The sequence below is a fragment of the Hemicordylus capensis genome, chromosome 2 (genome assembly GCF_027244095.1).
Source record: "Hemicordylus capensis ecotype Gifberg chromosome 2, rHemCap1.1.pri, whole genome shotgun sequence".
In the NCBI taxonomy this organism is placed as follows: domain Eukaryota; kingdom Metazoa; phylum Chordata; class Lepidosauria; order Squamata; family Cordylidae; genus Hemicordylus; species Hemicordylus capensis.
In genome coordinates this window covers 90,793,817-90,808,017 of record NC_069658.1, presented here as the reverse complement: position 1 = coordinate 90,808,017, position 14,201 = coordinate 90,793,817, and the positions used below count along the sequence as shown (strand labels likewise).

Genomic DNA, 14,201 nt, shown 5'->3' with positions numbered 1-14,201 from the left:
ATGCCAGAATTTTATTGTCAGTGGTTATAGATATCATCGCAGAATATAGGCTGTTCCCAGTAAAGCTGCTTTTTGTAATTGGCTGATGGTGATTTCTGTGGCCCCTATGGTGTTGAGGTGCTCTTCAAGGTCTTTTGGAACTGCGCCCAGGGCGCCAATTACCACTGGGATGATTTTGGTCTTTTTCTGCCACAGCCTTTCAATTTCAATTTGTAGATCTTTGTATTTGGTGATTTTTTTCTATTTCTTTTTCTTCTATTCTACTATCCCTTGGTATTGCTATGTCGATTATTTTAACTTGTTTTTCTTTCTTCTCAACAACAGTGATATCTGGTGTATTGTGTGGCAGATGTTTGTCTGTCTGTAGTCGGCAGTCCCATAATATTTTTACATCTTCATTTTCTTCAACTTTTTCAATTTTATGGTCCCACCAATTATTGGCTACAGGTAGCTTGTATTTTTTGCAGATGTTCCAGTGTATCATCCCTGCTACCTTGTCATGCCTTTGTTTGTAGTCAGTCTGTGCGATCTTCTTACAACAGCTGATCAGGTGGTCCACTGTTTCATCTGCTTCTTTACAAAGGCAGCACTTGCTGTTTGTTGTGGATTTTTCTACTTTTGCTCTTATTGCATTTGTTCTTGGTGCCTGTTCTTGTGCAGCCAGTATTAAACCCTCTGTTTCTTTCTTCAAGTTGCCATTCTTAAGCCATTGCCAGGTCTTGGTGATGTCTGATTTTCCACTTATATTGTGTAAATATTGACCATGCAGGGGCTTATTCCTCCATTTTTCTGCTCGGTTCTTGACTTGTTCTTTCTTGTAGGCCTGTTTTGTTTCATTGGTGTTGAATAGTTTCGCGTTATTGACCATTTGAAGTGCATCTTCTTCACTGTACCTTATATATTCTTCAAGGTCTCTTTTCTCCTCCTCTACTGTTTGATGGACTTGCAGCATTCCTCTTCCACCTGAACTGCGAGGGAGGTAGAGCCTATCGACATCACTGCGGGGGTGCAGAGCATGATGGATGGTCATGATTTTCCTGGTCTTACGATCTAGCGTCTCTAGCTCTGCCTGGGTCCAGTCTATTATTCCTGCAGTGTATCTAATAACAGGTATAGCCCAGGTGTTTATGGCTTGTATGATGTTCCCGCCATTGAGTTTGGACTTGAGGATTTTTCTCACTCTCCTGATGTATTCACTTTCAATTTTTCTTTTAACTTCAGTGTGTGCGATGTTATCAGCCTGGAGAATGCCCAAGTATTTGTAATGTTCTTTCTCTTCCAGGTTCTTGATCTTGCTTCCATTGGGCAGTTCTATTCCTTCTGTTTTTCTTATTTTCCCTCTGTTCATTATTAATGCAGCACACTTGTCTAGTCCAAACTCCATTGCTATATCGCTACTGAATATACGGACAGTGTTTAGCAGTGATTAGATTTCTGACTGGGACTTTCCATACAACTTTGGATCGTCCATGTACAGCAGATGGTTGATTTTACTGGATGTTTTAGATGTTTGGTATCCGAGGCTTGTTTTGTTTAGTATTTGTGAAAGTGGGGTCATGGCGATTACAAACAATAGAGGGGATAGTGAGTCCCCTTGGAAAATGCCTCTTCTAATGTTAACCTGTCCAAGTGCCTCACCACTGATTTTTAACTGTGTACTCCACATGCTCATTGCTTTTTAAAATAAATATCTGAATGTTTTTGCTGACACCAGTTGTTTCTAAACATTTTAGTATCCATGCGTGAGGCAATGAATCGAAGGCTTTCTTGTAGTCAATCCATGCAACACTTAGATTGGTTTTTATTCTCTTGCAGTTTTCTAAAATCATTTTGTCAATCAGCAGCTGGTCTTTTGTGCCTCTGGTGTTCGGGCAATTTCCTTTCTGTTCAACTGGAAGCTGTTTGTTAGTTAATAAGTGTTGCATCACTTCATCTGCTATTATTCCAGTTAATAATTTCAACATGGTTGGCAGGCAGGTGATCGGTCTATAATTACTTGGAACTGCACCTTTTGCTGGGTCTTTCATAATGAGATGAGTTTTCCCAGTTGTTAGCCATTGTTCAATATCACCGCCTTTCATAATGTGATTGAACTGTTTTGATAGTTGTTTATGAAGGCTTGTTAGGTGTTTAAGCCAGAAGCCATGCAGTTCATCATCGCCTGGTGCAGTCCAATTTTTAATTTTCTTTGCTCTTTCACTTATTAATTCTGGTGTTATGATTAGATCTTGCATTTGTTGGTTACATTTTTGACCTCTTTCATCCAGCCTGCTTTTTTTATTATAATCTATTGGATTGTCCCATAATTTCCCCCAGAATTTCACTGTTTCTTCTTTATTTAGTGTTTCTACGTTTCTTGCAGTTTCTCCTTCTATGCTTTGGTAGAAACGTCTCTGATTCGACTGGAATTGGAGATTCTGCCTGTGTTGTGTAATTCTGGCTTCACATCTGCTAATCTTCTTTGACACTGCTGTTATTTGCTGCTTTATTATTTCCAGGACTTCTCTAATTTTCCTTGAATCTAGGTGGTATTTTTGGATCAGATACTGTTTGGTGTTTTCATTCTTCAGCTTCTTGTCTTTCATATCTTTCAATTTACTAGCATCTGATCTAAGCCTGGAGATTTTATTTTCTAATCGAATCTTCCATTTAGGTGACGTACTGCTTTCTTTTTTTACAGGTCCATTGATCTTATATCTGAACTCTTGTGTTGTTATTGTTGCTGCACTGTACATTAGTTGGTTTGTTTCTTGCAAATTATTGGTTGTTATTTCTGCAAGTGCAGCATTGACATCTTTTAATGCCTGAGCAAGTTTTTTTTTGGCAACTGTTTTTAGAGCGGGAAGTCGAACCCTGGTTGTTGTTGTTGTTGTTATTTCTTGTTTACACAGTCAGGCAGGTGTTATTGACTGGTTTGTTTTATCCAGACATCGAATCCTTCCCAAGGACCTGGGATGTCAGAATTTTGTTATCAATATTGTTCTTATATTTATATTTATTTATTATTTATATTAATATTTATTATTATTATTATAAAAATTTCATATTTATTTTTATTTATTATTTATATTAATATTTATTATTATTATTATTATTATTATTATAAAAATTTCAACACATAACTGAACATATTCCCATCCCACATATTTCTTTTCCCACTCCCCTCCCCCCATCTAAAGCAGAGGTCATACTCCACCGCTCGGTATAGGTCACAGTCATGCTTGGCCGCTGGTGCAGCATGGGCCAGCAGCGCGCCGCAGTGACCACACCACGCAGGACAAACTAAAGAGGACTGGGGGACAGGGGTGTGGAGGCCCTGGACCTCTGCCCGGAAGTCCAGGGATAAGAGCGCCTCTGCCTGAAGCAGGGCATCAAATGCTGTCCCCTTTCTGTATACCCTCCTCCCATTCTTTCCCTTTTTAAAAGTGCAGGCAGAAGGGCATCTGGATGCCTCAATTAAACCCCAGTTGCCACCCGCATTCTGCACAGATTCTGTGCTGAGTAGTCTAGCTTTATCAGGAATGAGCACTGTCTTTTAGACATAGAAATCACTTCCCTTATCTTCTCTTACAGGTAGATATCTCTCTAATACATTTTATGGAGCTCCACTGTGAAACACTGTGATGTCATGTAGCATGCAGTATCACAAAGGATTAGGCTGAAGAGTACTCACTGCTTAAAAAAAAATAGTGCAAAAAGCCACAATAAATGCTATTGCAGAGAAGAGTGTGTAGGTTGCAATATAGTTCTCAGCAGACCCGTTCTATGTTCAGTTGAGTTGCTTTGGTCCTTTCCTCTCCAAAAGACACAGTGGCAGACTTTCCCACTAACTGTGCACTTGCACACTGGGAAGAAAGAGCTTCCTTAGCCCCGCAGTGATGAGTGTGCAGAGGGAGGGTGTTTTGTTGATCTCTCCTTCCTTCAGAAATACCCTGTATCACCTGAAAATATGTCTGAGGGCTGCACAGTCCTTAGAGACATATTTTCAGGTGGCTCAAGGTGCTTCCAGGAGAAAGAGAGATCAGCAGAAATCGCTCTCCCCCAACCCCGCCACACGATCACCATTGGGGAGCTAAGGAAATGCTCCACAGTGAGGAGCACTTCCTGGTGTGCAGGCACACAATTAGTGGAGATGTCAGCCACTGTCATATATGGCAGGATTTTATTTTTTTTTAAAAAATGAAATGTGCTTTAAATAATGTGATGGTTTGTTCTAAAAAAGGTGAAACTATCATTTGCGTAGGATCACCACTTATCTCTAGCATCTTTTTATTCCATGATTTGACTTTAATTTTTCCTTAACAACAAACTGGATTGTTTTGCTTTTATGATACTTTCTCAGTGCAAAGGCTGAACTGGTGCAGATGACAATGGCTTTCCAACATGAAAAGGACCAGTACGACAAGCATTACGAAAACCAACAAAAGGTGGGCTTCTGTTCTTCTGCAAAATGCCGGGCTGGCACCACTTATTGTTGCATCTTCATAGGTAGCTTTTACTTAAGGCCATTGGTCATGCTAGTTGGTTGAAAGAGATCTAGAACATTGTAGACCAGACTGCTGAAGCTATTCTGAATGTTCTAATATTGGAGTGTACATTTAAATGTGTGGTTGAAAAACACATAATAGTGTATAAACATGGATTTTCTTGAAATCAGGAGCTACAAGAGATGATAGAAAAACACAAAGGCCAAAATGAAGCATGGCTCAGAGCCAGAGCAGAAGAGAATGACAAGGAAAGGAAAGAACTCTACCAACTGAGGGTAAATATTCATGAATTTGGCTATGGAACAGGATGGGGGAAACATGTGGCAGCTTTTTCTTATGCCTTGATCCTAAGACTTGCTTTGGATGGTGTATATGGAATACTTTGCTAGAGCAACCCACTCCTGTACAGGAACACCATTTCAGCATTGTAGCCAGATACTTCATTGCAGATCTTTGGAACTAGATGCTAGTTCTGCCAGCAGCTATTATGCTTGTACTGTTCAATTGGCCTTTTTCACAGCTGCCGCACATTGAGTCGACACTTTCAACGAGCTGCCCACCACAACCCCAAGATCCCTCTCCTGGTCTGTCACCAACAGCTCAGATCCCATCAGCATATACTTGAAGTTAGGGTTTTTCGTCCCAATGTGCATCACTTTACACTTGCTAACATTGAACCACATTTGCCATTTTGTCGCCCACTCCTCCAGTTTGGAGAGATCCTTTTGAAGCTGCTCACAATCCGTTTTGGAAACTTCAGTTAATTCAAAATGAGGCAGCCAGATTGGTCTCTGGGGTATCCCGGAGAGAGACCATTTTATATCTAAGATATAAAGGGGAAATAAGAGGCTTATTATCCTTGGAAGCATTCAGGAGAGCCTTAACAATTCACTCATCTTTGTAGTCTGGCTTTTAATGATATCTAGTTTTGATTTTAAATTTAAATCTGGTTTAAATGTGTTTTTTAAAAAAATTCTTTTATTATGTTTTATTGTTTTTTTTATGTTTTTTTAATTATGTTTTTTATTATGTTTGTTTTTATTATGTTTTATAATGTTTTTTATTTTAATTTTGAAAATCAATTTTTAAATTTTAATTTAAATTGCCCTGAGCCATTTTAGTCAATATATACATTAAATAAAAATAAATAAATAAATCAACCAACCAACCAACAATCATTCAATCTCATCTAGAAGTGCCCCAGCAGGTCAATCTCCTGCTGCAGATCCTTTGCTGCTCCAATAGACCCTGGGACCTCCTGGGCTGACTGTCAATAAAGGAAGATGGGTGCCCTTCTCCCAGGTGCAGGCCCTTTCTGACTGTGCCTATTGTAGCTCTGGCAGCTTGGCCGTTACTGTGGACTTCCCAGGTCCTAAAACCTCCCCTGCTTGTTGTCCTCCAAGGCAGGTCACATCTCCTGAGCCTATTTTATCCTGACTGGCATGGGGCTCCCAAGGAGCATTTTGTACAAACAGCCTGCTACCCTCAAGAACATATAGGGAAAGAGCACTTCACTAACATTTGCTTTCTCAGAGCCCTGAGGTGGTGGGCAATAGAGAGCTCCGGCTATAAAGCGGTATATAAATGTAAGTGCTATTGCTATTGCTATTGCTATTGCTATTATACAAAACTATGGTGCGACCACACTTGGAGTACTGCGTACAATTCTGGTCACCACATCTTAAAAAGGACATTGTTGAACTGGAGAAGGTACGGAAGAGGGCAGCCAAGATGATCAGGGGCCTAGAGCACCTTCTTATGAGGCAAGACTATAACACCTGGGGCTTTTTAGTTTCGAAAAAAGACGACTGCGGGGAGACATGATAGAGGTCTATAAAATCATGCATGGTGTGGAGAAAGTGGAGAGAGAGAAATTCTTTTCCCTCTCACACAACACTAGAACCAGGGGTCACTCCATGAAATTGATTGCCAGGAGGTCTAGGACCAACAAACGGAAGTAATTTTTCACACAACGTGTGATCCACTTGTGGAACTCTCTGTCACAGGATGTGGTGACAGCCAACAGCCTGGATGGCTTTAAGAGGGGTTTGGATGACTTCATGGAAGAGAGGTCTATCAGTGGCTACTAGTTGGAGGGCTGTGGGCCACCTCCAGCCTCAAAGGCAGGATGTCTCTGAGTACCAGTTGCAGGGGAGTAATGGCAGGAGAGAGGGCACACCCTCAATTCCTGTCTGTGGCTTCCAGCGGCATCTGGTGGGCCACTGTGCGAAACAGGATGCTGGACTAGATGGGCCTTGGGTCTGATCCAGCAGGGCTGTTCTTATGTTCTGAACTACTTACAAAGGCAGCCCTATACAGAGCGTATTGCTGTAGTCCGACCTGGAAGTTACCAGCTGCTGCAACATGGTTTTCAGGTCATTCTCCTCAAGGTACAGGCAGAGTTGCTGAATCAATCGCAGCTGGTAAAAAGCGCTCCTGGCCAGAGTATGCCTGGAACGTGAGATGCCAGGCTTCACTATAAAGAGCCATGCCATGAGGACAGGCTGTTCATGAAACAGCAAGCCAGCACCCCAGGGTTCAGATGGGAACAAAGTGGCACCACAATTCAGAGCATGGTCTAAGGGCATATGCTACAGCCACCTTGCTGAAGCTAAGCAGGTCTTGGTGTGGTCAGTGCCTGGATGGGAGAGACCCATGTATGCCACGTTACCATTAACAGCTACCTTTGGGGATGGGGCCATAGCTCAGTGGTAGATCATCTGTTTTGCATGCAGAAGGTCCCCACTTCAGTCCCTGGCATCTCCAGGTAGGGCTGTCTGAAACCTTGGAGAAGCCACCACCAGTCAATGTAGACAAAATTGAGCCTCATGGACCAATGGTCTGATCTGGTATAAAGCAACTTCCTATGTTCCTGTATACAACACAAAACTGTGACACATTCCTCTTTACAGTGCTGTAGTTTTCCTATGACATAACTTGGCCTGGTTCAGCCTGCTTAGCATGCACAGTGAACTGATTGGGCAGTTCTGGAACACTGAGCAGTAACCACTCAAACAGCAAAATCCTAACCATGTTAAGCAAGCCTAAGGAGGCAATCCTAAGCAAATGAATTGGCCCCTTGAAACCAGTGAGTAGGGAAGCCTGCACAGCTCTGTTCCACCATACTCAATATGAATTTTGCTATCCTGTGTTTCCAGTCCTAATCATATCCTTCCAGTTAGACACTCCTCCATAGGAAAATGCCATATCATTTCTTCCATGGGTGTGAGATTTTTAAACCTATAACTTATTTGTGGGGGGAAACATGGCTAGATTGTATAGCACATGATCAAACTTTGGGAATTAGGGAACTTATGGGGTGGATCGGGGAGAGAGATGTGTGTGTATTTGTCTTTGCAGTTCATTCCAGCAACTCACAAAAAACTGGTTTCTGATTTTGTCATAGGAAGAGATTCTCCACGATCAAGAAAGGCTGAGAGGAGAACAGCAAAGCATTCAGCAGCGCAATCAGCAACTGCTTTCTATAATGCAACAGTTCAAAGGAATGTGAACAGTTTGCTGAATAAAGCTTGATCACATGCTCCAGATCATAGCAGCAGCAACACAGCACTGCTTGAACAACTGAGCTCTTATGTCTCGTGTAACAAAAATCCAGTTACCGTACAAACTGTGTCTGATCTCACCAAGTTTCTATTCAGCTCTAGGATAATGGCTCAATTAAATTCCCACCCATTTTTAACACATTTTAATGTTGTGATTCAATATTCTTTTTTTTTTTACCAAACACTTTTCTGTACTCCATAAAAGAAGAAAGATTTATGCCAGACCTTTAAAAAAAAAAGAAAAAAGACCAGAATGGATATAATGCTATTCATACACATCCTTGTTAGGAAATACTAAATATTTTGGAAATTTGGGGAACCTGGTGGAAATTAAGGATTAGGGAACTGCTTGTCTGTATCAACCTTTTTCCAAGTGGTGGAATGGGATGCTCCAAATAACCCTGGGAGCCTCTCTGCCAACCCTAATCTGTTAGAAGTCAGTGTTTGAAATGATGAAACACTTAGGACTAAAGAGATGAGGAATTTGAATTGGTTGTTTTTGTCTTTGCAAAGAACTTGGGCAAATCTGATCTGATTTTATGTTTTCCTGAATATGATTGCAGTGTTTTAAAAAATTGTCTTTGACAGAAAGTTCCTCCAATCTTTAGTAGTATACCAGCAGTATTTTTTCAGTGTGTCTTGACTTGAGAAGATTAAATATGTTCAGTGCTTAAATTTTCCTGGAAAAAGGCAGAGATTCATGTTTCTTTTATATGGCGTTACTAGCCAATTTTTTTTTTGTTTTGATAAATTGATTCATAAGGGTGCTGGTTCCCTTGCTTTTCTGTATACACTTATTTATGATCTTAAATTTAACCAGGCTATTTTTTGAGAACTTTTATTTAGAAAACCTCTCAAAGAATATATAGTCATCTGAAAACCCATTTCTTGCAAATAGTTTGAGGATCAGAGTGATGGTAATCATCTTGTGCTACAGAATGAGAGAAATAAAATGATAGCTTATTGTAAATTGGTTGTTCTTCATATTCCCCTTTCATAACATTTTTAATATGCAAAGTGCTTTGCAATCCTTGTCACAATCACCATCGCAACTATCTGCGGACATTCAATGATTGCCATTCCTATTCTGCAGCCAGGTAACTGAAAGTGAAGAATGATTGCTTTCCCCAGGGAATTCACCACATAAATTCATGGTTAAGCAGGTACTTGAAGAACCCATGTCTCTCTGGTTCTCCTGTATCCAGTTCCCTCTGCACTAGAACACACAATGGTTTTCATCATTGCACAAAATTGTTACAAGTGTTTGAACCCAATAGCTTTCATTAGGCATGTTATTCACAGTGGAAGTACAGTAAGATAAATAACATTTTGTACCACCGCACTCTTCTGTGAAGGGTGAAAAGGACGAAGTCAGTTTCCTCTGAAAGGGGAGCACTGGAGACTGCTTGCCATCTCACAAATGGCTATGACTCCCAGTACATTCTGAGTGGCTGACCCTCCAGACTGAGGTGATCTACTATCTATGCCAAAGGAATATTTGCATATTAGGATGCTTGTTGCTTAGAATGCTTGAGAACAAAGGAGACGCTCCTAAAACCATATGCTTTAAAGTTGTCTTATTGACCTCAGTAGATCTACTTTAACTTACCTGTAGTATTGCAACAAGAAATCTATTTAAAAGGAAATGTAATTTGCTGGGGGGGGGGAGGCGGGTGGACTTCGTTTGAAGTGTAGATTGTTAATATCTCTGCCCTTTGAAGCATTAAAGTAGGATTTATTTATTTATTAGGAGCATTTGAGCCCAAGTAAATCATTCTGCAAAAATATAAGATTGCTGGGGTTGTTGTTGTTTTTCCGCTTTCCCTCAGAAATCAACAGAAAGACATTCCTGGGAATTTAGCATGCTATCTCATCAGTATTCTATGTTGAGCCTTAAAGCTATATAGCTTAAAGCACTTTCCTCGGATATGTATGAATACCAACTTCCAACTAGCATGAAAAATGGTTGCTATAGCACTTAGGCCCCCAAACTGAAGAGGCCTCTATTCAGCCTTGGTTAGCATCATGCTGTTCAAATCCTGGGAAATCTCAAAATGAAGTCTCCTAACTAAATAGATATTTATTAAGATGCATTTTTATTGTCTTGCAGGTGCAGCTAGACTCTGTAGCAGGCCCCAAGGCTTGTGTTTCTGGCAAAAACAATAACCATTCAAAATCAGGGCCTCCATCTTCTGTAACTGTCGAATTTTCTCTCCTACATTTCTAAGTATTCCTCTACAGTTAGATTATGAAACTGAAATTACTGTTTGCTCTAGCTGAGGGAGTTGCTAGTCTTCCATCTCTTTCACATAAGAAAAGTGCTGCTGCATCAGGCCTATCTAGTCCAGCATCCTGTTTCCCACTGTGATTAACAGATTCCTCTGGGAAGGCCACAAGCAGTAGATAACTAACTCCTCTCCCGCTGTTTCTCGTCTGCAACTGATATTAAGAAGCATACTGTCTCTGAACTTAGAGATAGCATATAGCCATCACTGCTAGTAGCCACTGATAGACTTATCCACCACGCAGTAGTCTAATCGCCTTTTACAGCCATCTAACCAAGTGGCCATTACCACATCTTGAGGCAGTGACTCCCATATAGGTCATACACACAATCATCTGGAGGGTGCTTTGGGAGAGGGAAGAACACCTACCCTGGATTGCATAGATGAGCACAGCTTCTGTTTGGTTGTGTGTGAACACATCACCCAGACATTCCATGCAGTTGTGGGACCCATCTTTTTAAAAATGGAGCTGGGTCCTCCAAGTATCCCAGCATGTATTGTGCTCACAGCAAAGGGGCAGCCTTCAGTATAGCAACAGCTCTCCTCTGACTGGACGCTATAGTCTCAGAACTCTATGACAAATGTGGCTGCCAGCAGCCGGGAAGAGTTTTAAACTGTGATTTCAACACACAAACTATGAGGCAGGGCAACTGTTATTTTTGTCCAGGCTTGATAAACATCAGGGTAAAAAAGTCAAGCTACCTAAGTAGGAAGAGTCTGAGTTGGCAATCTCCCCATGGGTTCTCACAAGTAGCAATAGCTGGTTTTTCTGCCTCCTACCCTCATGATCCTGAGAATGGGTTTACAGATTAATTTTGAACTGTGTGAAGAAGTACTTCCTTTGGTTCATCCTAAATCTCTTGCCAGTCAGGGTGCCTTTGGACACCGCATGAAACCTTAGGTAGATGAACCTGTGTGAAGCCAGGAATCATCCCACAGATGATTGTCCAGCTGCGGTTTTGCAAACTCTGGCTTCTGGGCAGAGGGACCCCTCCCACTTCCTGGTCCGCCAAAGCTGCATCCTAGAAAGCTTCATACTGCTTGCATTGCCAGACTGCGGGCAAGGTGTCAGGACATCAGTAGAGCAGCAATCATTGGCCACGATCTTTGAAGAGGCATACTCAGTGCGATCATGCCTTTTCAGCATTGATAGCCCACCCTCGGCAGGAAAAAGGCATTTAAGCCCTTCTTCCCTCACACCACTTGCACCACTGCCCTTGCAAGAGCCCTGCAGCCATACAGTGTCTTACAATCACTATTACTGGTACCGAGGGATGGAAAGGAGCACTAGTTTTCTCTTTCTCTGGGAAGGGATCATGATGACTTCCTTGGAGGGAATGCATATATGAAGGCAGGCAAAGGATCCTGGGGTTTGGCCCATCATGACAAAGGATGCTCTTGGACTCGCAGACCCAAGCCAAGCAGTCCAGGAAAACCCAACCCACTCCTGCTCCCACATTGGCTTGCCAACCGGGGATTAACCCTCTCATGGTTCCAGTCTACTGAGGAGAACCAGAAGCACCCTGAGCTTTGCACTCTCATGAGGTAGGCCAACCAACTATAGGGCCCCCCACTAATGTGGGGCTCTCGGTATCTCAGGTTAATAATGTTGGAAATTCTCTGTGGTGAGAGAATCCCTTTTTCAACATAGCAGAGTGTACAGAGGCACAAACACAGCGGATTTAGTTATGCATGCATGTGTGCTAAGAGTAAAGTAACTTGGAGCCAATTGCTTGTTTCAAATCAATATAAAAGGTATTTATTAAGGAACTCCATTCTAGATAGGAAAGTGAGGATTTAGGATCTCTAATCTATCTATCTAAATGGATGCAGATGGATTCACCATCTTCTCTGCACATATGGTGCAGGGCAAGAGACTTGCCATGTTGCAAGGTCAACAGCCAGGTAGGAAGAGAGAGAAGGAGGAAGGAAGTTGAATCCCCTAAGATTAGCAATCTACATTTCAAAGGGATAGCATCAGAGCAGCAGGAAGTGATGACCAAATGTCTTTGACCTTCTAGCCCTCTGACTTACTAGTCTGTCCTCCACTGTCTGAGGCAAAGAGACAGCGCAAAGTCCTTTCCTTCCAACACCCCCTCTCGTTGTCTCGTGACTCAGTTCACAATATTCATTTTCTCTCTCAGCTTTTCAAAGCAGGGTCTTGGTAGTGGCTTAGTGAGTAAGTCTGCGAGCATTTCATTTGTCGGGCAGTAGAGCAACTTGATTAGTCCATCTTTCTGCAGACTTCTCACTACATGGTACTTCACATCAATATGTCTGGTACTCCTCTTTACATCTTCTTGTTTGGAGAGTTGAATGCAGCTTTGGTTGTCTTCATACACTGGTATGGGCTGTGGTACATCTGTACCTAGGTCCTTCAGTAGTTGACACAGCCATTGTATCTCGTGACAGCCCTGTGCAGCTGATACATATTCCGCTTCAGTGGTTGATGCTACTATGTCTTGTTTTCTGCTTGACCAGCTTATCGCTCCATCTCCATAGAAAATTATGTGACCACTGGTGGATTTCCTGTCTGTTATATCTCCACCCCAGTCTGCATCTACGTATGCTTCTAGTTTTGGTTCACTATTAGCTGGCAGCTTGAGCTTAAAGTGTGCAGTACCCTTTAGGTACCTAACAAGTCTTTTCATTGCATTCCAGTCCTTGACTGTTGGTGATGCAGTCTTTCTACAAAGTAAACCAACTGCTGTACTAATATCTGGCCTAGTGAGTGTACTAATGTATAAAAGCTTACCCAATGCTGCACAATATCTATGGTTGTCAGATAGTGGCTCAGTTTGATCTTCTTGCTTTATGCAGTTCACTTCCATTGGAGTTGGTGTAGGATTTGCATTTTCCAGTCTGAGCAAGTTTATCAAGTCTTTAATTTTCTGTTCTTGGTTGATCAGGAAACTTCCATCTTTCTCTCTTTGTACTTGAATGCCCAAGTAGTGTGCAATGTTGCCAAGTTGCTTGACTTCCACTTCTTTGTTCAGATGATCCATTATTTCCTTGCTGTCATCTGGATTTTCATAGGCAAAAATCAAATCATCAACATACGCCAAAATGTAAGTCCATTTCCCATCTCTGCATCTCGTGTACAGGCAGGGATCAGCTTCACTTCTTTTGAAGTTTGCTTGAAGCAGCATATCATTCAGTTTTATATTCCATGCTCTGGCAGCTTGTTTTAAACCATAAATGCTCTTTTGCAGTTTGCATACATAGTCCTCTTTGCCTTCCTGTAAGAAACCTGGTGGTTGTTGCATGTAAATGTCCTCTTCTAGTTCACCATGCAAGAATGCAGTTTTCACGTCTAGGTGCTCAACATGCATTCCTTTGCTAGCAGCAATACTTAACAGAGTCCTTACTGTGGTATGTTTAACCACTGGTGCAAAGGTTTCATCATAATCTTCTCCATATTTTTGTGAATATCCTTTTGCTACTAATCTGGCTTTGTAGCGCTGAATCTCACCATCAGCATCATGTTTGAGTTTGAAAACCCATTTGCAGCCAATAACTTTTCTTCCTTGTGGTAACTTAGTAAGAGTCCAGGTTTTGTTTTTCTGTAGAGCCTCAAGCTCTTCAATTGCAGCCTGTTTCCACTTCTGGGCTTCTGGTTGTGGTAGCTGGGATATTTCCTCCCATGATGAAGGTTCTGGTTGTTCCGCTGTTCTTGCGAGGTAGGACAGCCTCGGAGCTGGAACACCTCTGTTTGAGCGCGTTGATCGCCTCACCTCACCCTCTGTGGTCCCTTCTATCACCTCAGGTGCGTCTGGTGGATCGCTGGGGGTCTCTGTGTCAAGTGTGGTTGGATCTGGATCTGCTGTCTCCTCCTCCTCCTCAGTTCCTCTGAGATCAGGAAGCAT

General features: G+C 41.9%; 1 protein-coding gene across 8 annotated transcripts in view; it reads left to right on the top strand.

Annotated features, from left to right (window-relative positions):
• Window positions 1–9,020, top strand: part of LOC128348215 (kelch domain-containing protein 3-like) — a 104,713-nt gene extending 95,693 nt beyond the window's left edge. For all 8 annotated transcript variants that reach the window (XM_053303951.1, XM_053303950.1, XM_053303954.1 and 5 more), the window contains 3 exons: window positions 4,343–4,427; window positions 4,658–4,762; window positions 7,894–9,020. In XM_053303951.1, coding sequence (XP_053159926.1) covers window positions 4,343–4,427; window positions 4,658–4,762; window positions 7,894–7,998 — 295 coding nt within the window. In that variant the 3' untranslated portion in view covers window positions 7,999–9,020. The remainder of the gene's footprint in view (window positions 1–4,342; window positions 4,428–4,657; window positions 4,763–7,893) is intronic.
• The last annotated feature ends 5,181 nt before the right edge of the window (window positions 9,021–14,201 follow it).